The sequence below is a fragment of the Atractosteus spatula genome, chromosome 5 (assembly GCF_055471065.1).
Source record: "Atractosteus spatula isolate fAtrSpa1 chromosome 5, fAtrSpa1.hap1, whole genome shotgun sequence".
NCBI lineage: Eukaryota > Metazoa > Chordata > Actinopteri > Semionotiformes > Lepisosteidae > Atractosteus > Atractosteus spatula.
This window is the reverse complement of record NC_142710.1, coordinates 29,191,641-29,219,262: the sequence shown is the minus strand read 5'-3', so window position 1 is coordinate 29,219,262 and position 27,622 is coordinate 29,191,641. Positions and strand designations below refer to the sequence as shown.

General features: G+C 38.9%; 1 protein-coding gene across 3 annotated transcripts; it reads right to left on the bottom strand.

Moving 5' to 3' along the window:
- Positions 1-1,112: 1,112 nt before the first annotated feature.
- Positions 1,113-23,609, bottom strand: rufy2 (RUN and FYVE domain containing 2). 3 transcript variants are annotated; one of them, XM_088917018.1, is made up of 18 exons: positions 23,001-23,609; positions 18,221-18,394; positions 17,681-17,798; positions 16,239-16,340; positions 14,790-14,913; positions 14,121-14,185; positions 13,820-13,885; positions 13,397-13,466; positions 12,978-13,079; positions 11,584-11,700; positions 10,562-10,804; positions 10,246-10,343; positions 7,197-7,316; positions 5,795-5,924; positions 5,069-5,163; positions 3,412-3,460; positions 2,953-3,033; positions 1,113-2,629 (listed from the first exon to the last, which is right to left on the bottom strand). In XM_088917018.1, exons 1-18 carry the CDS (start codon positions 23,269-23,271, stop codon positions 2,486-2,488), a joined length of 2,169 nt encoding a protein of 722 aa, XP_088773144.1. In that variant the 5' UTR covers positions 23,272-23,609; the 3' UTR covers positions 1,113-2,485. The 3 variants fall into 3 exon arrangements, with proteins under 3 accessions (XP_088773144.1, XP_088773143.1, XP_088773145.1); XM_088917017.1 differs by having other exon boundaries at positions 10,562-10,729; positions 23,001-23,517; XM_088917019.1 differs by lacking the exon at positions 1,113-2,629 and having other exon boundaries at positions 2,989-3,033; positions 5,073-5,163; positions 23,001-23,517.
- Positions 23,610-27,622: the final 4,013 nt, after the last annotated feature.

Sequence of the window (27,622 nt, the reverse complement as noted above, 5' to 3'; positions counted from 1 at the left end):
AAGGTGAAGAAACGTCACGTGACATCATGTGGGGCCAGTTGCTGAGACTGAGGTTTGTATCTCTCTCCAACAGATGATGGTTGTCAGTAAAGAGGTGAGCAATACATAGTTATCCCACAATTAGTAATATGATCATAAACTATGTAGATTTTTAAAAACTTCATTTACGTGGTCCAAGGCTGGTGTTGAGGAGTATTCAAAACCCTTTCCTGTCGGTACATGTAATAATATTGCTACACATTAGGATGGTAAGTCTGGGAAATACCAATGATGATAAATAGTATAGGGGAATTTTAAAATCTAACCGTTCGTCGATAAGCGTAATAAATTATTAACGTTGGTAAAATACCGCCTACAGCAAGGAATGGCTTTGATTGCAGCCAGATGGTTTCTTAAGTCTTTTTATGCCAGCAATAAAGTCAGAAACAAAACCTGCTGCTGTCGTAAGCCATGTGACGGGAGTGTTATATAACAGTAACACCTATTGCAGTTGACTTTTAATGAGATTTCCAACACCCTCATTCACTATAACACTAACCAAAACCCTGTGCTCACTGTATATGAACTCTTATGCCAATGTAAGATGTAAACGCCATTGTTCAGAAGGCAACAGCTAGACATATCCTTCACATTAAAAGGCTAATGGAAAGACTAATGCAATACTGATCAGGAGCTCCCAGTTATTTGAGTGGAGCAATAATGTGCTTAATGTTTCCTTGAAAAACTGTAACAATTGTCAAGGACCTCCGTCTTGACCTAATGCACCTTCTTAGGGGGCTGCCAGATTTTTCTAAACATCTTTAAGGATATTAGTAGATCAATTAAGCAAGCAGGAGTCTAATTTAAAAAAGGAAGCTAGAAGGGGAACTGGATGGCAGATTTCCATGCGAGGCAAGACACACAACTCGAATGAAAACTTCTGTATGGTTTTAATACATATCAATTAGCACAGCAAAATCACTAGCATCAATAAATGACTGTAGTAACAAATATTTTAAATTAGTGCACTGAGTGATAATGGTGTGTAAACAGATTTGATTAAAAATGGCAGCAAATTAATGGCACAAAATAACAGCTTCCACATGAATCAAATAAGGCCATAATTCATATTGTAGAAATATAGTCTTTTTAATTATATATACTTTACATACAACATTTTTGTCAGTTTTTAATTAAGGCTAATAACACAAGAAATATTCAGTTCTTTTAAATTATTTAAAAAGCAAATACAAATGATAATTTAAACTTCAGTTTAAACAAAATGACTTCCAAATCTAAAACTGATACATATACAGTAAATAATTGTTCACAATTAATGTTTACTTCTTACAGTAAATGTTTAATATTTGGTTTTCATAGTACAGGCATTTTACATTTTTTAAATGTTTCACTGATTGAACAAATGTAATTCTTCACAACAATTTAGTGTAACTTAAATGATGGATAACTAACAAAAAGCTGCTTCTGAAAATTATTTTACAAAAGAAAGCATTCCAGTTCAACACAGTATAAAACAATGATATCTGCATTGGCCTTTTCTTATTAAAACTATGTATTTGCACAAAATCCTCTAGATTACTCAATAATTTCACCATAACAGTCATTAAGAATATAAAGTTACTTTTAAAACAGTACATAATTCATTAGAATTTAATTCATATAAAACAAAGTTGCTGTGCTATTATGTATTTGTGTTGTTCCTCAGTATTATAGGCAGCATGAGGATCAAGTTAGTGCTTGCAGTTAATTCATGTTTGTGAATTATGTAAACCATGTATGCAAAGCACAAAACTATCCAGAAAACAACATGAACTGGAGTTGCTGCATATCAGCACTCAATACATTTTACAGAGGCACAAGTGAATCACCTTATAAATCTGAATTTTCAAGGTTTTAAAATTGGATTACATACTGTCTGCTATATTTTAACATAAAATACAGTGACCTTGATATTCAATAATCCGTTTCTTACTTTTCTATTGAGAAAAAGAGCCACTATCAGCCTGGCAGCCGCAATGTTGATGCCTCATTGCTTTTGCTTCCAAAAAAACAAGACATCTCTGAAGTGGACCCGCTTGACTTCAGCAGAGGGTAAAGATATTTCAATCTGATATAGCTGCTGTTGTTTCTTGAGAAATGATTTATGTAGCTGTTAGGAATGTTACTTCTCGTTCTGACACCACTGGAATATCGACCACTCCAGTGCGCCACACAGTACTGGGCCATACTGTAACGTATAAGTTGGCTGACGGCTCAGAGCAGTCGTAAAATATTACACCGATGACTCCCACAAAATAATTAGTTTATATGCTAAATATAACCAAGAAACTAAAATAAGCTGACTTTGCCACTACCTCGTTACCCACAGTGCACCTTCAGGTAGAGGCCACCTGGTTGGCGGAAGGCCTGGCCGAGACACAGAGGGGTGGCCCACCGTTAAAGCGGAGGGTATCGTAGTGTACTGTGCGTCAGGCTGCACTTTCTCTCACGTCGAGTTGGAGGAGCAGCGCTGGAGGAGGAGGGCGTGGCAGGTGTCACACACCCTGACAGGCTTTGGTGAGGCGGGGAGAGGAAGCTCGTTGTCTGAGCAGGCATTGCAAAAGATCTCTCCGCAGTTTCTGCAGTGGTGCTAGGGAACAGAAATGAAACGCAGTGAGGTGAGTCTGCAGACCACACTTCCTTTCCGCATCTCTGTTCTCTCCTCACTGGGCCTCATCGTTGATTACTGATAACCCTCATTTTCAAACAGACTGAGCTCCCTTGTTTCTCCTTATCCGAAAAATGGTCAGAATACACAAGGGATGGCCAGGTGCGTTTCACTTTGACCACTCTGCATGAATGCTTCGCAAATTACAAAAAAAAAAGAATATGACCCTTTCAGTTAAAAACTAAAGATAATACAATGACCTATTAAGAACGTCGTGTTAATTCAGCAGAAAAGGTAATCCTCACTTTCCTCCTCGAAATGGAGAACTCCTTCTCACACAGTTTACAGTGGGTGGCATCTTTGTCCTTCAGCCAAACCTGGCCTCCCTGCAAGAAGTCAACATAGTGTTAAAGCCCAAAACAATAACCCTCTGTCTTTAGCTAAAGTGCCAAGAGCTAACCTTTCTGGGCATGTGGTGTGTTCAAAAAGTGCCCTGAATGTCCTTAAACTGGCCACTCATCCAACCATATACTGTATACAGAACCCTATTTAAAAAAAAATATTGATATTTCTTCACACTTTATGAATAAAACCAGTAGGTAAAAAAAAACAAAGAATGTAATTCAGAAAAAATATAAACAACTATATAACTTTTCTGCACTACATAATTACATAATATTCCGTATTACTGAGAGATGTATCACTTTATTCTTGGCAATTAAGAGATTTAAGGGATTAAGGGAAATGGGCAAATTCATGCCAACCTGTAGTGCTTTATTTGCTTCTTTTATGTCTTCGATTTTTAGCTTCGATCTACAAAACAAAAAAGGAACAGTAAATGAAATGCTTTAAACATCTTCAGGGCTGAATTTAATAGGTCATTCAATTATCAGAATGGGTTAACCCTGGGAGCACAAAAAGTAAGCCTTACGTAAACCTAAAACACACAAAACTTTCACCCCTTGAAAACTCAGATGTGAACACGAGGTGACAAAATGTTCTGCTGTTTGCCACAATTGTATCTCAAGTATTCTGTGAGAGATTATTCTTATGTGAAAAGAGGTAAAGTTCATGAAAAGTTAATAACAAAAGAAAGGTTGCAAAATAGAGGAGGCCTATCTTGTTCATTTAGTAGGTTAGTAACTAAGTGAATACAATATTGCGTCCAGCCATTTCTGGAAGGAACCCAGGGTCTGGGCCTCATCCCCCTGACTGGCAAGTCCTGATGGAATCTGCTAGCAGAATCTGTATGTTACTCTGTACCTATATAGTGGTAGGAGCGGTGAACTCCTGCTGAATTCACATGCTAAAACTCTAACCTTCACACTTGCTTTAGCACAGATGCTTCTCACTCTCTGTACTAAACTCCCATCTTCTGTACCAAACTCCCCGATAAGGAAGGAATGTTTTAATTGCTTTCCTAGTCCTTGAGTTTCTTGAGAAAGTACCTCAAAGACAGGAGAGGGGGGAGGGGGTAGAGAAAATGTATATAAACTGTGCAGAGCCATATCCCCTTTTAACTACTATCCTTATTGTGGTTCCTTGTATGCATACAATAAAGCTTGGCTAACAGGCACCTCAGGCTCAGATCTCTTGGTTTCTACAGTCTGTTCCCAGTCACAAGAACTCTCTGTGTAAAGAGGTTAAGAGAGAGAGGCTTCTCTCTCTGTGCTAAGTGAATTTTGTTATAATTTCCAATTGTGACCCCGCGTCCTCGTGTTATTACCAAGTCTGCAATTAGTCTGCAGGGTTGACTGTATATATAAGCTTTGATGTGCTTGGATAAAATCTCATTTTTTCCCCAACTGAAAAGAATGTTCTTTAAAGCATTTTTTTTCCCCAGTGGAATTTCTTACCGGAACTTATTGCCTGGAGGATCCTGTTTCAATTTCTGGTTTTACCAGAATGAGCTGTGAATCACAGAGTTCACTGTGGTCATGTCTGAGGTCTGCTGCTGTTTAATGTGGCTTTAAAATATAATACACTTCTCAGTTTAGTGAAGAGAGAGTTGTTCGTAAGAACAAATTTGGCTGAAAAATGCTGTTCAGTATGTGGCTGTATATTTTAGCCTGAGTGACCTCTGTGATGTCTTTTCAACAATTGCTGGCATAAAGTGTTAATCTAAAAGATTAGAATTCTGCTAGTTTAAGATGGGGACCCGGATTGAATTGAACTGATAAAATATGTTCTGCTAAATATATTTTTGCAAAGAAGTTTGATATTCACATTTCAGTGAAGCTGTTGACTATTTTGATGTAATTCATTTACCCCATACATGTTGCATGGGTGGTCTGACCCACAGGAAGCTGTGCATGAAAGGAATTTGGGTGTTTGTGTAGAATGCTCTACGTCCCCAACAAGAATGACTATTGTTCTCAGTGGATGGCAGTAGTTTTAGAGCAGTTAAACAATGGACTTTACTCGCTGAGTTTGCAGCCGAGCTCCTGCAAAGCCTGTTCCTGTTCTTCGCAGATTCGTTTCAGTTGCCTGTTTTCATCCTGCAACCTGTGAAACTCCTTTAAGGACAATAATATTCACTGATTAGCAAACATAATCAAATGCACTACTTTCTGTATTTCCATACATACACCTTATTTTAACATGTTCTCGAACAAAATCTAAACATTCTGTCTGTGTAAATTGTTATTAATTGTTCTGGAGCGGATGTCTAGTGGCCCTTGCCTCTTTTCATCATGATAATGGGGACGGTGAGGTGGTGCTGTGGCTAAGGATCTGGGCCTGTGGCTGGAAGGTTGCCGGTTCTTATTCCGCGGCCGGCAGAGGAATCTTACTCTTTTGAGGCCCTGAGCAAGGCCCTTAACCCTAACTGTTCCAGGGGCGCTGTATAAATGGCTGACCCTGCGCTCTGACCCCAGGCTTCCCTCCCTCTCTGTCTCATGGAGAGCAAGTTGGGGTATGTGAAAAAGACAAATTCCTAATAAAAGAAAATGTATATGGCCAAAAAAGTGATCTTATCTTATCTCTTAATTCAACAGTGTGGTATATAAATGACCAAATCAAAGACACTGTTGGTCAATGTGCTCTTGGTCTCCTCTTAGGTCATTTGTACACAGTTACTTGGGAAGGATCAATGGATTCATATACCATACATTTCCATCCCTGTGCAAGGTGGCAGTGGGGTCTTACCTTTTTAAGTCCATTTATTTGCTGAGCTTCAGTGTTAAGCTGTGAGATGGTCTCTCTTTCTCTTTCCAGGTCATTCTGCAGGGTTTGTCTCCATTCCTTTTCTATTTTCAAGTCTGTTTCCAGCTGGTGCCTGTTTTAGTAGGAACAATGTTAAATTCCTGTGAGGACCACTGATAATCAGTTCTCTGATGCTGCGTGAGTCTGTTCCCAGTGGCAGAAGAACGATTTTGGTTAGTGCATTATTCTCCTATTCTCTGACCTAGAGCCGCAAGTAAGATATATTCTGGTGCTCAGGAAAACTTTGAAAAACTATTACTGTTTTTCAATGAGCCATTCGTCCAAAAAAAGGTTAAAGGACTACTACATACAAAATCATAATATGCCCTGAAAGCTCACCTCTAATGATTTTTCTCAATTATGCTCACATGCCGAGTTCAAGTATGAAATAGATACTATTTTGCGATCATAACAGCATTGTTTTTTTTGTTATCACAAGCTCCTTTAAAACAATTAAAAGTCACGGCTAACCTTTTATATATCAAAAATTTTAGAGAATTTTAGTGGGTTACAGAATTTTATTCAGAATGACTTTGGAAACAGGGCTTCAAAGGTACACAGTACACAATCGAAAGCTTTTTATACATGGTTAAATTTCTATTACACTGTGAATTTTGGTTCCAAACTACCAACTCAACTCCAAGCATGTTCTTCCATGATCATTACCATTATATAAAAATGGTTTGTTTTAACCTTGGCATGCAAGAACAATCAACTCAATAATTGTGTTCTGATGATCAATTTAAAAATTGTCTTCTGACACTGATGAGCAAGTACATTTCATAAAAGGAGACCAAGAAGATTATCTGATTTTATAAAAGGACAAAGAATACAGATATACAGGCCACACTATAGGGACCTGCTGATCTGCCCTAAACTTCACATAAGGACTGATAACCTCTATGTTGTGTGAGGATCCACAGCAGATCCAGGACTACTTGATGGTGCAACCATCGCTACACAATGTGAGCTCTTTTTGTCATCTTTCGCTACTCGCAAAAGGAGGTGTCCCACCAATCAGTTATGCAAGAATTTTACTTGCTTGTCAACTCCCCCAGAAGCCGTGCACTGCTGGCAGGAACAGACTGGGAACAGACTCTGTGGTACCTGCAGGCTAGCAGGAATGTTAGTGAGGTCCAATTGGCATGAACCATCCCGTCAGGCACTGTGGAGTGTCAAAACGATTCAGTGGGTGGGCAGGACACAGGAGTGTGACCCCTCCACCCTCGTTCTCACCACAACATACAGGAATTGTGGCTGCGAGATGAGATGTAAAGAAAAAAAACTGGAGATTTCCCCCAATAAGTGAAAATAAAAACAGAAGCCAACCTCATAATGCACTTACAATTGTTTCTCTCTCTGAGCGATCTGTCTCTGCAAGCTGTCTGCTTTGTTGGCGAAATCCTGCTTGAACTTCCTGGCTCCTTCTTCGGCAGCCCAGCGCTCCCTCTCCGCTTGCTGTAATCTGGTGCAATTCAAACCAACTGGGTAAAACTGAGGCTAGAACTACAGGGGGGCGCAGGAGTGCAGCGGGAAGGACAAGCAAATGAAAACGAGAAGCGGGAACATCTAGCAGCGGGCAAAAAGGAAAAGCAAACCCAAAGCAAAAAAAAATTCCGAGGGGGGAGGAGGAGTTTTAACAGAAGCAGATAATGGGAATCGAGGCAGATCTGTTAACTCCAATAAAGATCCACACATCAGCAAACCCTGCACCATAGTGAATAAAGCACACAAGGCACAATGGAATATATTTCAAAACACCTACTTTTATTGTTTCAGCTTATATTAAAAGACACAGGATATACTTCTGTTTTTTTTCCTAAAAGGTTCTACCTTACAAGATCAATTGTATAAGCATTTTCTTATTACAACAATTAGGGCATGTTTTTATATTCTATAAAACTTTTTAAAAAGCCGTCATCAAAAATGAAACCAATGAAAAGTAAAGGAAACCAAACAAAAAAAAAAACAGTCGTCCCTTTGATTATTATTTCTTAATATTTAACTGACTCTTCTTTGTTCTGAAACCCTGTGTAATATGTACAAAGTGCCAGCTTTCAGGAGCTCTCAGAAAGAGATGTCTTTCACCAGCTTGTATTGGTGCTCAGTGTCAGTGCTAGCACATTTCACAAACGACATCGCAAGAGTCCGTGTCTGGCACAGCAAATCTTTGTCACTACAGCAGCGCCATGGGTAAGAAAAGAAAAAACGAAACCCCAAACCCAAACCAACAATACAACCAAACCAAATCACACAGAACCAGGGAAATAGGAAGGAGTCAGAGGCGTGTAATGTAAAAATGTGTGAAAGTAAAACCAAAAAAAATGGAAATAAGAAAGGAAAACAGGAGAACAAAAAAGGGAAAGATGATGTCAATATCAGTGAATATTCATGTTACTAAAAGCCTTTAAAGATTGTTAAGCAACGCATTAGTAGAACATTACAAACAGATGGCATCAGAAAGAGAGGGTAAGGGGTCTATGTTGACAGAGACATGGCTGGATTGTGGATGCACTTTAACATAGCCGAGCAACACGAAACACAACAAGCACAGTTTTGTCATTTAGAGACTGAAGTATATGTCTATCGGGAGTGTTTATGGCTGAAAAGCAGCAAAGTCTTTTTTTCCATAATCATCAAATCAGAATATGTGTTAAATCGAATCCAGCAATGAAACACACCATGATAGTGTCTGTTCACAATGGTAACAGAATCCCCTGAGGCTCAATTTGCCAATTGAAACGAAAGGGGATAAAGGAAAGGCACCGTCCCTTATTTTAGTTTATGCTTTTTCAGGAGGTACGTAACTGATAAGCTTCCTCCAGTGCAGGTCTACACTACTGGCTGATACTTCTAAGCTAGGAAATACATACTGCAAAAGTCCCTGTTACAGGACATTACAGGACATTGTTTTGACAAATCGGTAGATAAATTCATAACATCGATATACATTTGTAAATAAGAGATTTGGACAAATACTGCATTAAGAAGCACCTGACTGCATTAAAAAAAATCTCAAGATATTATGTATATCACAAAAAAGCCACCAGTAAAGATTTTAGAGGTCACAAAGAGTAAGAATAAGAATGGGACTGTATGAATTTTAAGGAAATGTTGGAGGATTTTCTCAAATCTGGTTAGTATTATATACAGTGACCATAAGTCTTGTCTAAACAACATGCCAGGTTTCTCTTAAGTTGATGCAACAGAAGCAATAGAAGACTTTTCAGCCTCAAAGACAGAGCTCAAGTGTTCGATGACTTACAGGCACATCTCACAAATCACAGGAAGAATGCAGTGGTGCCGCAGTGTAACAATCACGACACACCCATGGGGAGAGCAATGAGCTGTGTTGATATTTTAAAGCAGATCAACCAATCTATCAACTAGTTCTCTAGTTAGGTAAACAGTTATCATGGGCCTGTATTTACAATTTTAATTTATTATAAACTCTACACATTTCTATAAAATGCAGTGCAGCTTTCCAACACAACTGTATACTTAAAAACACCAAACATGATTATTTAAATCCTGCTTTTTTACAATTAGTACAAGTACTAATCTAAGAAACTTGTAACGTACAGTACCAAGGAAAAGTTTGTGATCTCTTAGGTTGGTCTGTATTCTTATATTTTAGACCTTTAAATGTAATGAGATCTTTAAGAAAGTCTTAATAAAAGATGATGATCATCTGATTAAATGTAAAACAGAAAAACACTAGACACATGTTGAATTATTTAATTAAAATGATTCAACAGTAAATATCCTCACACGGATATGGTTGTGAACCTTTCAGATAATTTACTGAACAGCAATGACTTCAACTAGATGTTTCCTGTAACTATCAGTTTATCGCACTTGCTTTTATGAATCTTGACCCAATTCCTCCTTACAGTACTGCTTCAGGTTGGTGACTTGTGAGGGTTTCCCTGCAGGAGCAGCTCACTACAGGTCCTGCCATTAGATTTCAGTGGGGTTTGGGTCTCAGTCTTTGTTCGCTTGTTAACCAATTATTTAGCCACCTGATTTTAATTACCCACTTAATTGTATGAAGTAACTTATGAGTTCACCTATCAAACATGGATTTCATGGAAAGAAATCATAATTATTATCACTACATTAACGGTTCACAAACATTTTCTTGGCACTGTAGGATTAGAAGCTTTATAATGTGCCTTCGGCAGCTGAGGCATCTGATCACATCAAGATAACAGTAAAAAGTTTAACAGTCTAGTAAATGTTTAAATATGTTCGCCAAAATAGCCTGGTCCGAAGAGTTAATCATTGCCCATTTAAAAAAGCAGTGCTAATTAAATAAGGAGCTAGATTTTCATCATTTAGTTGTGATTATTATCATCTAAATCAGTAGAAAGTTTAATGAAAGGCCACTATACCTTTGTTCCAGCTGCTTCATAGTTGCAGTAATCTGATTGGTCTTCTCTTCCAGCCTGGTTATGATGTCATTCTTTTGTTTCAAACTGTCATCAGAGCGCTGCCAATACATCAGGAAGCATTCATCTGAACTCTGCTTTGGCATTCAATCTGTTCAATTATTCCACACTTTCTATACACTTTCTGGACAACATATTTCAACCTAACTGACCTTAATGCTGGAATAACTTTTTTTTTAAATAAAAGTTCTCAATCTAACTTGAAAGGTCAGTTCCACTTCACAATTTCCAATGTCTAAACATTGCGGGGGGGGTGTACCTGCATCTTCTGGTACATCTCAACGTTGATGGCCTTGACCTCGTCCAGTTGCTGCCGCAGCCCGATCAGGGTGTCCTGCTTCTCGTGGATGTCCTTCTCCAGCAGCTTCATGGCCAGCTCCATCTCGTGCTTCATGCTGACCTGCACCACCAGCTCGTTCTCCACATCCTGCAAGCACACAGCCGTCGTCTCCACTCCTCCCCACGTCAGGGAGCACGCAGTGGGCTGATGGGCCACAGCCCCCTGGGGATTGTGACTGCAGCCTCAGAGTCGCTCCCCGGTGCTGATCGAGGTCAGGAAACTAAAATATACTTGATACTACCATCATTATTTATAGTTATTACATTACTACAGAAAGCAGGACTTTCTAGTATTCTTAAAGCTAAGACCTGGTCCCGCGTTTAAAAAGACCTACAAAGCCTACTGAGTAAGTAAAGAGCTGCAGACCAAAGGGGTATTTGTGTTCTCAAACAAAATGTCATTCAGAAAGACTGTACTCAAAATATCCTGCGTTACCACTCACAAAAAAGGATAATCAAAGATGCAGCCTACTGAGAGTACAGCACGGAAAAAAAAGCAGTATGCTGATATACATAGGCTGGGAAAAGTTAACGAGTTAAGGTCACTGCAGTGTATTAAAAGGAAAATTAAGTTGTAAACAAATGTTTGAATGATCTAGACACTGCAACAATCAAGTACATTACTGTAATTAGCTCTTAGCCACATTGTTGAATTCAATTACTTTCTACTGGATATATTTTCCAATAACCTTATGCTACCTACGGTATACAGTATATACTGTATATGGTTTTGTTTTGTTTGTTACACTTTCCTTTCATAATTAGCCGAACAAACCTTCAGGAATGGTTCACTTATTAGGATGTGGGGGTCCTTCAAAGACTAAACATAAGCCAGTTGAGGCCAAAGGCCCCTTGAGACCCCACAAGAATTTTCTACCTACATGGAAAAGAATAAACCAGAGAGAATAAACCAGAGACACACTGTCTACAAAGTGTGCTCACCTGTCTTAACTGGCACTCTTCCCGAAGTTGTCTTCGTGCCTCGTTGTACATCTCATCCAGCCCTTGTCGGGACTGCTTGTAGGTGTCCAGTTCCACATCCACATCCCCCTGTGTGGCCTCCATTTAAACCAGAAGAGAGATACAGTCACTGTCTAACGTCACAACGCAAAACAAGCTGTGACCGATACTCGGGAAGGAATTATTCTAAAACCATGCTCATACTTTTTACTGAGGAACTTTTCGTTCACCTTCTTGTTTGCTTTTCTTTAAGAAATGTCCAAAAGACCTCTGTATTTTTGGAATAGTCAATTCATTGCTCTGCCACTCAACATGTTATTCAAAATCTACTTCACTGACCTCTGGACCTTTGAACCCAGTAGAGCACAGTAAAGCCCCTGCTTATTACTATGTAGTTAGTCAAGAGTTACCCCTTAATTACAGCAATTCTCAGTAACTCTGTCCCTAGAATCAGACAAGAGTGAGTCATTAACGAAAATCCAGGTTTCCTAGTTTCCAATTAGAGCGTCATTTCTCAACTGGCTTGGAGAGGGAGAAAGAGGTACCCCTCCAATACCAAAATTCTGTAAAACAAACTTTGGGAATAAATAAATGCAATGAAGCAATGTATATTGTCTGGAATGAACTTCTGCAAAAGTATGAACCCAAGATATCCAAATAATGTTTTTGCCGAAATTCTTTTTCAGATGCTGTTAAAAGCAGATGACTCATGAGGAGTAAATGGGTGTTTGCATTTGGCGTGTTCACAGAATTGTGATTCTGAGGTTATTACTTCTGAGCTACTTCTTTGCCAAAGATTAGAATATGTTTTATTGGCAATGGAACAATGCCCATCTACTAGGAGACTTTGCTGTTACCATACAATTAACATAATTATCTTGCTATTCAAGTCAAAGTTGAATAGATCGGGCTTCCCACACTTGTTATTTATTTCAAGACCCAGTGATTCATGATAAAACTCAGGCTGCTATACCAGTAATACAACCTAAAATGTATATCCTTCCTTGCATCTGTAATATGGTTAAATTGACCTCTCTTACCTGTTACAAACAGTAGTTCTTAACTATGCATTACTTTCCCTTTAGCTGTACAGAAAGAAAGTTTCAGGACAAAGTTCTACAAAATACAGTGTAAGGACAAACATAGTAACAGAAACTCATCCCAGAATAACCTAAAATTCAATTATGAACTAGCATTTGTTCAAAGAAAATATAAATGTGTTCAATTTATTCTTCTATATGCTGTGTATGTGTACTTTACTCCTCCAATGATATGCTGTAAGATGTAACACAAAACACAGGAGATAAAACTGCCCTGAACTGTGCTACTGAAAAAGTGTCACCGATGAAGGAACCACAATGCAGAGGTGTATGTACCTGCAGTTGCTGCTGGGCTTTCATCAAGATGAGGGTGTTCTCATTTCTGAGCTGATGGTTTTCTTCTTGTAGTTTGATAATGTTGTTCTTTGCTATAGCCAGCTTAAAGAGAGGAGTCAGTGGTTAACACAAAGCATAACACCATTTTAACCTGACAGCCCCAGACAGACCTCTGGCATAGACAGAGATAAAACGAATTAGGCATTTCAGTAGTTGTGTTTTAGTTCATTCTTCTCATTCACCCAAAGATCAAAAAGATTTAATGCTAACCCCTCATACGTCACGATGCAATTTTATTACTCACTCTCTCAGGAGCAACAGGGCACTGCTGTAGTGTATTGGTAGTTTCAGCATTGCCTCTATAATTTTGTCAGTGTACAATGTGTTATCTGAAAAATTATTAAGATTTTTTTCCCTACCTCCTCTATTAGTTTAGTGTTTGATTTCTCCAGGGAATCGACACGTCCTTGCAGGCTCTGGACTGTGGAACTGAAAGCAAAAATGTTATTTTTAAAGCATTAAAATACAAACCTTCAGGAATCTCCCACACCCCCCCGAAGGTCGTTTCAGAATTTATGAATGGGATGTAAAAACAATTCCAAAGACAGCTGTCTCCATTCTTTCCAAAGTTTGAGGAAAAAATGACGTTAAATGAGATTTCATCATCTAAACTTGTCCGTTTTGTAATTTTTCTAATTGCCTGCTGCTACAGACACCGTACCATGCAAGCAGACTCTTGGGGCTGCTTTGTTGGGCCACCCCTGGCAGAAATGTGAAACTTTGCAACAGCTACAACAAAAATTAAATGTAGAACATTCAAACAATGAAAACCCATTTCGTACTTTAGCTGCCTGTTGAGTTCTTCCACATAGTTCTTCTGGTCCAAAATAGCAGCAATCTGACCATTCCTGCAACAGAAAGCTGTTGTAATACGCCAGCACAAAACTTCGCTAATAGAAAATAAACAAATAAGAGATTTGTGAAATCATTATGTGCTGACAACACAAAGGCGAAGACAAAGAGCTGTACACATTACAATTGTACATCTCTAGACACAAAACCTATTTACCAACCTTTAAATCAATAATTTCTGCGAGCTTAATGCACCACAGTATAATGTAAGAGTATACTATCTTACGTCACCTCTCTTCACTTCTGTAGTCATCAATGTCATTCTTCAGGTACATGGAAAAGTCAATCACTCCAACCTGTGAAAAACATCAGCAGGTAAATCACTCTCGTTACTAAACAATGTTTCTCAGATATTTCACAAATACCTATTTAAAAAGGTATTAAAATCTACTGTACAAAACAGACGATCTCTGAAATTAAAATTTGACCGTTTGGATTGCATAGAGAAACACTTTGTGAGATAAGTTTCAGTATGGGGGGATGAAATGAGTCACAGCACAGTCCAGTGAAGGTTTGGAATGGGTTTGATTGAAACGAAAATGGCCCCTTCTGGAGAACACTGAAGGAGACACACACAAGGTGTATTTCTCTCAGTGCCCACAATTGCAAAAGTGTTACAGAGGGTTTTATAGTTCGAGTCTGAGATGTTAAACCTACGTCAATACTAAGAATGGGGGCTTAATAGCGATCAATTCCCTTATGGCCCAGTGGTTATTCCTGATAATGTTATTCGGCCACATGTCCAACAGCAGGTGACTGTTTAAAATTCAAATTCAGGTCAGGAGTAAAGATCACAGGCCAGAGAGAGCAAATCTAAAACCACACACCGCCTGTACAAAAGGGGACTGAAAAGAGACAGTGGAGTACACCAGGTACTGCATTAGAGAGCAAGGTGCTTACCTGTGCATCGAGATCTTCTCCTTTCACACACAGGTTTGCATCAATGACGTTAAGACCAACCAGAAGGCCAACGATGACAGCACCCTCCTCCTCCAACATCACCGCAGAACATTCATAAAAATCACTGAAGAGACAAAAAGGCATCACTGAGCAAATGCAATTTGTGAAATGTCTTTAACCCGTCTTAAATTTCCAAAGAACCACATATCTACTGTGTTATTTAAAGAGGAACTGCAACCCCAATTTCTCAGACTGGTTATTAAATCTCGGTAAGAAAATAAATTCATTGACGTTATAGAAAAATCACCGCAGAAATGTTCCAGTAGGATCTGCATGCAGAGATAACGAGTAAGTAGTTTTAGTTGGCTAAATCGTCTACAAGTCGAGAGCAATATTTCTGTTGTTCAATCTTATCTGTTACATAGGATGTATTTACAGTACAAGCCTGCTTGCTTACAATGTCATGGGGCCGCACCACCTATCCTTGTTCTGAACCGCAGAATTACAACGTGTACAAAGTTACTGTGTACATTTTACTTTTATTGTGGTTTAAAATGCACTTATCAAGGCTGAATCTTTCTAACCCTGAAATATGAAAATAGCGTTGCAGTTCCCTTTTAAATCTACACGCACAGAAAAGAAGTGAAAGCTGAAGTATGAAGGTCAAGCTGCCCAATGAATCAGTTTTTCCTTTTAAAAGTAGGCAACAGAGGAAGTGAACTTCCCCGGCTAATGACAGTTTCTACTCAAGCACCAAGCTCAGTGTACACCTGTTTTGATTTCATGTTCCAAATATCAGAAAGAGAGGTGAACAAATTCCTTTATTGTCCAAGAAACAGCAACACAAGCAAAATGTGAAAGTTTTACTGCATGTCTGGTGTACAATACTGGGACTGAACAATACTATACAATACTACTGCTATAATAATAGACACCAGTAAATTATGTATTTCAAAGCTCTGAAGGGAAAGCACACCCTTTATTTCTACACTGCAGTTATTGCTATACAGTCTTTTTAATTGCTTGTGTACTGTAGGTGTTAACCTACACCCAGAAATAATAATATACACCCAGAAATAAACATTGTGATATACAAACATTATAATGTGTATAAAATATAGCAAATGAAGACTATAGCAAATGAAGACTAGGAAAGGAGACATGAGCTGCATCTCTGCTGCAGTACAGCTGTTACAGAAACGCTTTTTCTGTTTTAGCAAGAGAACATGGACTGATAATGACAGCATGCTCATGTTCTCATCTTCGTATAGGACTTACCCTCAGTGCAGAATCACATTCTTAAATAAAAGACGTGCCTAGAGTTGTTGTGCCCAGATTGTTTCAAAACCATCCCTAATGATGATCATTAAATAAGCAGAAATTGCTCATCTCCCTGGTCTCAGAACAGGCCCAGGCTATGAGAGATCTGCACTCAAAGGTCCAGTCTACCTCAGTAGATCCTTCCTTGTGATGAGACAACGCAGGTAGTCAGCCAACTTTTTCTGCATCAGAGCCAGGCGTAACCACGCCCGCGCTCGTCCCTGTGGAGTCCTGAGGGAGAAACGGGACTGTCAGTCAAGTACAGAAAAGGGCGCGACTGCTTGTATTTTCATATTGCTCAGTTTGCTTGGTAAACCAAGCAGAAAGCAAATTGTGGAACACTAAAATGGGCTTATTTTGAAACACTGAGCTTTGTGTTTTCTTCTAACATTACATAATGGCCAGTTCTTTTTATTTGTTTATACCAACCAGCACTACACATCTCCACAATAAACCAAGACAGATTACTATACTTTACACTCATCCTCTAAAACGAAGCATCTTTACCACAAGTGCATTTGCTGCAGTTGCTGCCTACAACACAAAGATCAGGGCATCTGTACCAGCTGGAGAGGAGATGTCCTCTTATTGCCTCAGGGTGACACAAATATATACTGTAAGGGCCCTACTCTCACCAGAACAATACAAGCCCTGACCTGACTGTGCTCCAGTGAAGTTCGTAAAGATGTCACTTTCTTATCTTCTAAATTATATACTATCAATTCCATCTATACCAAAGAAGATGAACTGTCAAAGGCCTGTAGAAAATATACAATAATGAACACTGAACCATCTGTTACTGTTACATAATCTAGAAAAATCATTGTCCTTTCTTCTCATATTTAATCTCAACATTGAAAATAATTGACAATCCTTGTGCCAGTGTTTTAATAAAACTTGCATTACTGGACTAATCTGGAAAGTTTAGTATGCTGCCCATAATTCCTCATAACGCTAAAGCAGTAGTTTGGCTGAATCATCACTATTTAAATACTGAAATGATCTTAATTATCTGGTAAATCGTTAAATTAAAAACGCATGCCTCACCATTTAAAAAATATCTACAGTGAAATGGAAAAAGGACCCATCCTTCTTAATCATAGCTTAATCATAGCTCCTAACATTTCTGAGTATTCAGTACTCTCTCTTAAGAAAGGCAATATAACACCCGTCGGGAAATGCCAGGACACAAAGGAGACAAGTCAGTATGGTACAATTCTGCCAATGAAAGTATCAGAACGAAATTTAATTTCTGAAAGAACAATTCAAAGAAAGGTCTTGTACCTTCTTCTCTTAAAATTCACGTCTTCCTTTTGCCCTGAGAAAAAGCTTTATTTCTGATAAGAATTTAGAAGAGAAGTGGCTGTTCATATCAGGGAAAAAAAGCGCTTTTTTTCTTTTCATCTCATCTCTCTACACTTTCAATATCTTAGCTGTTTCATGTTTATTTCTCTGTTGATTCGAATCAGGACCTGTCATGGGGGCAAGAATGCCTTTGTGTGGACACAGCTCAGGGTAAAATGGCTTCTCTGTATACATTAGGGAGGGTCTGGTGAAGGTGACTGACTTACTTGAGACCAGGCAAGTCTCTGACGCTAGCTGCGATCTCACCAGCCTCTGGACACAGCTTCTCCACCAGCTCCAGGGGACCCCACAGCGACTTGTTGTAGCCCAGAAAAGACTTCTTTACTGGGAGCACAAGCAATACAAGGTAACAGGAGCTCAATCCACAGACACAAATGAAATCATTCAATTCTTACACAGTATTAGAAACGGGTATGTTATTTACATGTTAATGTTACATAAATGTTAAATGGATAGAAAGGAACATTTTAAGGACCCTTAAATATCTAAAATATTTTCCTTGTTTACTCCCAGCTATACCAAATGCATTTTTTAAATATCTGTTTGGGATTTGAGCATCAGTGAAACAAATAACCAGATGAGCAGGGTGCTTATTGTCTGAGGATGGTCTGGGGTTTCCTGTTGTTGCAGCTGCATGCGTCTTTCTGTCTGGGATTATACTTCGGGAGCCCACATGGCAGCAAAGCCAAAAAAGGTCCTTTCGTGTTTCCTCTGCTGCAGAGAGGGGGTCCCTCACGCGAGATCACCTTTGAGGCCGTGCTTCAGGCAGTGCTCCATGACGACGAAGAACTGCTGCAGGGGAGGATAGTCGGAGTCCAGCGTGCGCCCGAAGCTCAGCGCGGACTCGATCAGCCCCTTGATGCTGAGCTTGGCCATGTTCAGCAGGTTTGCTCGCTCCATCGCCATGGGGTCTCGCAGAGCTGAAAACGAGCAAAGGTGGGGCAACGGCGATTTATTTATCACCCCAAACAACGGGGAAAAAGACAGCAAAAACAAAACGTTTTCTGTACTTTACCTCTGCCAACTTTCTCAACATCACCAAACTACTCAACAGCACTACAGTACAACTGACTCAAAGCTTTGGAACTTATCCTTTTTGTGAAATACTCCCTTATTCTTCAGTTTAACATTTTTGCTGCAGTGCCTTAAACACAGAGGTGTTACTAAGCTGCAAAGGTACATTTTCATCACTACCACACATCCACTATTCCAAAAAAAAGTTCTATCTAATAGTTCCCTGTCCCTACACCTTCAAATTCTCTGGAAGACAGCAATAGCACCAATCAGTTCAAAGGCAGATCCATCTGCAAGACAGAAAAGCAGCACTGCTTGAAACATGCCAACAAACACTTGATTTGCTTAGACGTGCCCTCCATTTGATGCATCCAAATGAAAAGCATAATGACCTACAGTACTGTTATATATGTGATGTTTATCTGTTTAACATATAAAAACATTTGGCAAATAAATTTGAAAAGGGAAGTGAAAACGTTTATTTGTAGTTAAGAACTATGAATTTGGAAAGCCGTGATCTGTACCCATATTTTCTAAACTTCTCAGTGTAATGCCTAGTCCTTACTTAAAGGTCTACATCTAACAAAAACAGCAATGCCCAGACCTGCCCACTTAAGAATATTAAGCCTTTTCCTTGTGGATTTTGCTTTAAATAAAACAAGAAAATTAGTCCTCATAGGAAACAGATGCCAGCTTTCAATATGAAAAATACCGACATAAATAAAACCCTGTGCATCCATCTTTGATGAAACAGTTATACGGAGTTATTTCTGAAAGCAATGCACAGCAGCCTCTGCTTGTTTTGCAGTATTACCACATAAATAACGAAACTCTTCAAGGTCACGTTGAAGTCAGAAGTCTGTGATAACTAACAGCTTTGCTTCACTGCTCTTGCATATAATGGTTCATAGCAAGCATTTCCAGTGATACAGTATAGGAAGCAAACCCTAAACAACTTGGTGTATTGATAATTTAATTATCTATACTTAAAAAAACATTTTTGATAGATCTGAAGTAATAAAAATGCAAAAGAACACAGTTATGAATGAAAACAACAAGGAAATTATTTGTGGTTCACGACTATGATGCAGCACAGAAGCAACACTTTTGGGACACTGCACAGGTATCCTGTCAAGACACTGTACTGGGGATGAAAGACCAGCTGACTGGCGATGTTTGCTTTTTCAAGCTACAGCATCCAACAGCTGTTCACTGCGGATCAAACCTTGTTTAGATAAAGCACTTTTATAAGACCATAGAAACGTTTATAAACGAGAGACCACTCATCAAATTGTTAGTGTTTAAGTAATCCAAAGACATCATCCAGCCATTTCTAAGAATCCAGGGAATCAGCTTCTGCTACACAGATGGGTAGCTTGTTCCAGATTCTCACAATGCTTTGCGCAATGAAGTGCCTCCTGTTCTCAGTTTTAAATGGTTTTAGCTCTGGTTTATGTTTCACTATTGATTCTAAGAAGTCCATTGGACTGACTGTGTCAACGCCTTTGGGGATTTTGAATACAGTATTTGAATCAGATCAGTTCATACTTTTCTCTGTTCAAGACTCAAACCATTGTTATTTTAGGCTCTCCTTCGAGGCTAGAAATATATCTGATTGCACATCTCTTGGCAGATTTCTGAGCAGCAATCCCTTTTTTGTATGATGGTGACCAAAACTGTACACAATATTTTACACTATACAATTTAAACATAATGTTCTTTGATTTCTACACTCAAACTACGTGTTCTTATATTCTGTCTTCTTATTTCTTCACTACAATGTCTAAAAGAGGTGAATAATGTGTCAAAATAACTAGGTCTAAGTATTTTTCATAAGTAGCTCAGAGTTTTTCAACTTAGAGTTTATATTTCTGCAATGTAGTGTACAAGTAACACTCTGTACTTGTCTACATTAAATGTCATCTTCCTTATATGTTTTCCCTGTGTTGAACTATGTCTAGTTCTACTGTAGTCTGCTTTGTTACTTCTAAAGTGTTTGCTATTATCCTATTACTTCCTTGAATTTTGATATAATTTGGGAACTTCACTAATTTATCAACTATATCAGAATCCAGTGTTCCTCTTGAGAATAGCTTCCACTGATAATAATAATGTACTTACTCACTGCAAAGAACTTATGTGCAGATTAAACTTAAGGAAACCTGCATTCTAAACTGAGGAACTGTTACACATGGGCTATCAAACTTTTGAACTAGTATGGGCCTCCCCAAACTTGAATAAAAAGATTCATTATCAAATGTGGCTCAAAAGAATAACAAAAAAGCACAAGGCTATGTAAGATTCTTGAGATGGATTGATTTACAAACTTTGTAATTATACCATTTTCAACTCAAGAGTTAAACACAGGTTCCTACTCATCAGCTATTACCAATTCTAAACATGTGGCTGTAAAAAGCAGAAATATGAAAAGGTGGCACAGCAGAGCACAAAGTCTGATAACAACAGCAGCAAAAGACCAGGAACATGGGTGGATGTGAAGAAAAAAATTTTTTCATTTTTAAAGAGTCAAAAAGGTGCTGCTCAGAGAGATGAAGGAACACTTACTACATTCAAAGAATCTCTCTTTGGTTATCCTGTGTTTACACATATAGGTAATGCTTTGCAATTCAAATATCTGCAAACAATCCATGACAAGCCCAAGCCGGGTTTAAAGTCTACTTGTCTTGTTCAAAATGATAACACCTACATGACTGTTTGATTCATGCGCACCCCTCTGGTGATCTGGAGGATCATAGGATCTATGCTGTCCAGTCTGTCCCTCAATTAACCCAGAATAATCAGAAGAATTTGTCCAGCAAATTAAAATAAAATATGAAACAGAGACAAGAAGCTCTCTCCTGCTTTTACTTCTTTTAATACATTGTAATTGCTAGAAATCTTACAATTTGTGAGACACTGCAGTGGGCATACAGATCTGAACAACAGAGATCTACAGCTCATTGATAGAGTCTGACTTGAGGAACCCAATCAGAAGTACCTTTTTTTCTGCAATAGTTACTAGGACATGTTACTTAGCAGCAGAAACCTCAAAGGAGAGGGAGACAATTCTAATAATAGTTCAAAAACAAGAATAGGAACAACAGGAAATGTTAATGATACGACACATGTCTCTCTTGAGGCACCGCAGTATCACATTTGTGTAGCCTGCTAGCTTCCCTTCTAAAGGAAAGGACATACAGCACTCAAATCAATTTCCTTCTCTTAGCCTGCGAGACTGCTGACACCAATGAGATGTGACTCATGGCACAATCAGCAATTTACAAGGACTGGGACTCAGACTGCCCACGTCTTGGAATGAAGTCCTTTGGCGGTAATCAAGTCATCCCTTCTGAAAACAATCTATTGATGACCTATATTCTATATATTGGTTTCGGTAGAAATGATAGACTTTAGGCTATTTTCCTAAGGAATGCTACCTTTGGACTTTGATCTCATGTCTCACACAACTTGCTAAACCCCTAATTGGACTATAAAAATAACACACGGGACTCTGCCTACCAGTCTGTGCTAAACTAGCTCATCTGTGAGTACAAGTCGCTGATATGCATATTCTCCTATCACCCTTTCCTTTTTAACTCATCGGACCAATACAGTACATCACATGTTGCCAAGTTTATAGCATTTTAAAATCTTCATTGATTAAAAATAATATCAGTAAAGCATTTTTTCTCATAATACATTTTCATTAGATTTGCTAATAATCAGGTATAAGAATCAGCATTACTACACGGAATCACAAATGAATTTTGCACATAATACCAACTGAGGAAATGGTTAAGAATGCTTAAATGCCGTAACACTTATTTTATTCACAGTATGCTGAAAAATGTGGTGTATCCATCAGGATTTTTTTTTCTAGTCAAATCATGCGATGCAGATTCTGCCCAAAGCTTACATGTATAACTCCAGTAAATTCCTTAAAGCATTCTTTGTTAGGATGTAGCTTTTTACTCAGACCGCAGACGATACCGATTTGATTAGGTTAGTGTCACACCGAAATAGTGAATGTAGGTTTTGGGGTGTGGTCCGATCCTACTATAGTTTACACTTCACCCACGTGTGAAAAGGGTCATCGCAGCTGAAAGGTCGGATGCTTAAAAATGCAACAGATTTGCAGAACGCATTTTAAGCAAAAACGGTTTAATTTCGACTGCGAGAAGAACAACCCCGCACCTATCGGTAACACCGGCAGGTGATTCAGGTGCTTAATGTGTCCTTTTAACGCTTTCACACTGAAGTCCTGCGTGCAAAAAAAAAACAGCTTCTCAAGAGGAACCAAAATGCAGAATTGATACCGAAACCCGACAACGATGTATCAACAGACAACAGTCTCCATATTAAATCCACTGTCTCCCTGGAATGGAAACGACTACACAGTAGCATTACAGTAGGCTCCTTTTTCATAGATGACATCATCCTGCCAAGGGCAGAACTGCATTTACCACAAACGATATCTTAATCAGCACCTTGATAAACGACCCTCACACTTACCCTTGGCACCCCAGTCGTCTGAAAAATGGGGAGAGGTTCGCTGTTCCACTACCTTGGGCAGAACGTGGATGCTTCCTGACAGGGTCTCGGAAGCTTTTCTAGCTAACGCGAATATGGGAGCCTGCCACCTCCCATCCGCCGCTTTCAGATTACTGCAAGCTTTCTCGGTCGATTTTTCTTCTTGTAATCTGAGGATGCCGAACACTTGGTCCTTCTCCTTATTGCTTTCGGCTTCAGCTAAGGTGAGATCATGCTCCGCAGGAGTCGCCATCGCGCATGTAATATCATATAGTGCATAGATACACCTACAGCCCACAATCACTGTTGCAGTTTCCTCTGAGCACAAGCACAAGCACTGTTTAGTCGGGCTGCGAATATCGCCGCGGTTAGTCTCTTCTACATTCTTTATGCTTTCCAGTTCCCATTTCGCCTTAATATAAAATACGGATCCACGGCGTCCCCGTGAATGCGATCGAGATTTGTTTACACCCTGCCCTCTCGCTGAAGCTCGCCGAGCTGAAGGGGTGGCGTTAAAGAGCTCACAAGACAAAAAGCAAGCACTACGTAATGCTTTAGCACAGACATTTCGCGACGGAAAAGCACTCCACCTCCCCCTGCCGCTAGATCAGCGAATTCCTGATTCATTGTACAAGTGGATTTCTGAAATGTTGTACCGTGGCCTTAATATTCACTTTATTCCGCATAATGAAGCTTGAAGAACCATTTGAACCTTTCAGCCATTTTATTTCAGCAACTCACCTAAAATGTAAATGTGATGATGATCCCTTTAAAAATAATATAATGCAAAATCGTGATTCTTTTCAAATTTATGCTGAAAGCGAATTTCACTGGAGGAGTTATTTTGGCTTTTCACGGTTATCAGTTCCGTGTTTAAAAAGTGTCACAATTCAATGTTTAATCTTTGAATGAATCCTTTTGGAATATTTGCGAAATAAATGTAAATGTAAATGTATACAGAAAATGTATCATGAAATGTTTCAGTTAATCAGAGTGAATTTCTGTATCCTTGAAGACCTAACACTAAAACTACACATATCCATCCATACTCATAGATGCTAGAGAGGTAAAATCCCCTCCAATTTAATTGCGATATATGCGGATACAGTATGCACATTGAGATATAGTATAAGTGTTTGTCTTACTGTGGCTGCGATTAGCTGTATAGTACTCGATATTTTTTTCTCTAGGTTACGAGATGGTAATTATAAACCTCACAAACACCTGACTACTATGCAGTTAGGATATAGCACTTCATGGAATTGAAGCATGGTTTTTGAAGAATAGAATCCCATATGCACCCAAATGTATCCCAAATACAGTATCATAGACTGGAAAAACAACGGGAGAATGTTTACTAGGTTTTGACCATGCTATCATAGGACATGAACTCTTTTCCATTTAAACGTCCCACCTAAGGAACATGCAGCGGTTTGTGTGGGGACTACAGGGACCAGATATAATTAGCACAGCTAGGACAGCCCGTCTCCACAAAGAGCTCAAGCTGATCCTCCGCCTAGGAATACTACAGTACTAGAACTATACAGTCATTCATTTTTATATTAGAATTTGTTTTAAGAAAGCACGGGCCATTGAATTATCAATACTTACCTCTGAATCGTGTTAGCACTTAAATAAAAGATAAGCTAACAGTTGGTTCACTTCACACTAAAATTAGATACTGCCTACCTTGGCTGTACGTTAACGCGTCCAGGCTTTCACAGCGAGTGACTGACCAAAGTACAGGATTCTGACGCGAAGTCATTGGCAGAGCAGCATGGGGCTTCTGTTCAGCGGTGAGCTTCAAATGCAGATTCTCGCACACAGCACCACCTACAGGTAATAAAATCACAGCACAGTTTAACAGTAGTGCTGTGGAATAGCGACGGCGCAGAATGCAGGCATGTGCAGGACCAGAATTGGTTGAATAACTCGGGATTAAGTTTGGCAAGATGGCCACAAGATTTTCACAGAGTTTTTCATTTGTATACCTCATAGCCAGATAAGTCTGTTTTGAAAAATGTTGGCATTCAAAAGAAAGCACAACACAAGAGCAGCTGGAATTATTTAACCTGTGTTTATTTTAAATGTTAAACAGTATTACATTTATGATTTTAATTTTCTTAGTAAGTAGAGTATTGGAAGAAAACTTACAATAATTATTTTTGAAAAAGCAGCCTAAACATTTCCACTCCACCCACAAAAGAGTCAATTTGTTCAAACATCACCAAATTCGTGCACAGCTCAATGCCAGTTTATATTGGACCATCTATAGGAACTAGATTTTCTCTGCCAGATTACCACCAAATAAGGCTACTATTCCTGGGATAGCCACTTGAAGAATTGAGTGACCCCTCTTTCTTTTTACTGAAGCATTTTTTGCCATTGTATCAGAAAATATTACCACTTCTTAGTACTGAATTTGTGCACAAATATCTTCCATGAATTCCCAATAAAATCACTCTGTCATTAGTTATACTCCCACCTTTGTTTGGAAATTCAGCAACAAGAAAGACAAAAGCTCTGTTCAAAGGAGGTCTCTTTCAAAGCAATGGAACAGAAACAAACCAGTCTCACATCTTCACTTTTTCCTTTTCCTCCTGAATAAATCAAGTGACTCGAAACATCAGTTTTCAGTTTATCCAGTGTTCCAACAAAGCCTATGTCAAAAGAAGCTTAATAATCTGGTATTATCTCTGTACTTTACAGTACACATATAGGAACCCTTTTGTAAAACAGCCATGGAAATGTTTCTTTTCCTTAATGTGTAAATCATCCATTTTTGAACCAGTTTTTTTCTTCACAGAGACACGCACTTTGCAATTGTGTACTAGACAGATTCTGACATGAATCTCTCATCTACCACTCTCTCTCAAAATCATTCTTTTTCTCTCATCTTTGAGAGATCTTTCAAAAAGCAAGCCCCAAAATAAGCATCCCATAGATATATTTTATTACTTCTACTAATTCATTGTTTATTGAATTAGTAGATTAGATAACTGGATTTTATGTAATCAAAGAAGGCCTTTAAGTTACATTTGCATTTAATTTATGCTATTGTTCATTTATACAACACTTTAGTACATCTTATATTTAAAGCTGCATATGCCATGGTAGAGTCATTTTATCCCTGACTGGATGCTTATGTCAATTGTGGTCACACTTTCACCTCACTTTTATTAATATCTAACTGCTTAGGTTCAGCACCTACAGTACTTCCCAGAGTCCCTGCTTTCCTTCCTTCCTTAATCACCCAGCAAGGGCCTCTAAGCATCAGTTTCATCATATGCCTTACCTTGTTTATTGCTCCAGTGCCTGGTTCAGTTCACTGAGCTGCTGCTGCTGCTGCTGCTGCTGCTGCTGCCCAACGCCCTTTTGTTTGGGGCCTGTCTCCATTGGTCTTGAGGGGCGTCTTTCAGTCTCAGCTGCAGTGTGCAGTCACATGAAAAGCAGCCGAGCCCCATTGCGCTGTAATTGAAGACAGGCGGCAGAGAGATCTCTCTCACTGGCACAGCGCAGGGAGCACAAGCTGACAGAGAGGGGGAGGGGATTTAAAACTCCAGAGAACGATGACTCGGCCCTGTGGGAGGGCCAGGCCATTGAGGACAGCCAGTTATGACCTCCCAAATATACAAAGGCAATCATATCCATTGATAGCACACCGTGTACCCTTAGTGTTTTCATACCTATTAATGAGACCATCAGCTATTTTTATATTCGTTTCTAGAAGCTTGGCTTGCTGGAGAGATTTCAGGCCTGGTAGGGTGTTTTTATTATTTTCTGCTTCTTGAGAAAGCAGCGACAAGCTTTTTTACCCACCCTGTTCCACCATTTTAGCTGGTGAAGAAATCTAGAGTCATGGGCAGTTTTCGTTTCTGAATGGTTGAGTCAGTGATGAAAAGAGCCATTAAGGAAGTACTGTACCAACGAGAGAAAAGAAAAACACGTGAAGGATATATAAAAAAATAAGAAAGATTGCGAATGAGAAGAGGCCGTCCGGTTTGTCTGGTCACCCTTTCTTTAAGAAGCCAAGGTTTTGGGTTCAACAACATGGATAAATAGCTTGTTCCACACTCCCACAACCCTTTGTGAAAGAAGTGACTCCTGTTCTTAGATTTCAATGAACTTCCACATAGTTTCCGCTTGTGTCTCGCCATGGATTCTGAAGAAGTGTGTTGGGTTGACTTTGTCAATGGACCTGAGAATTCCCTCGTTCAAAGCTAAAAAGATTCAGTTCCTTCAGTTGTCAATGCAGGGCAATGCCTTTAAGCCCAAGATTGTATCTTGTCTCTGTTCTCTAGACTGGCTCCAGAGCTGTAATAACTTTTCTGTAACTTGGTAGAAAGAATTTTAAACAGTCTTACTTTTGCATTGTACAATTTTATTATAACATCCATTGGTTTTGAATTCTATACATGTAACTACAAATCTTAATATTAAGTTTTCCTTCAGTTTTTGGTCATCGTGCTGTCTAGTGAATTCAAATGATGTGTCAACATAAACCTCTTTTTAAGCTCAGTGTTATAAGAACCTAAGAAAGGTCTATTGTCTTGTTTATCTATCGTATATACAGTGTAGATCAACAAGTACACTAGAGTAAATTC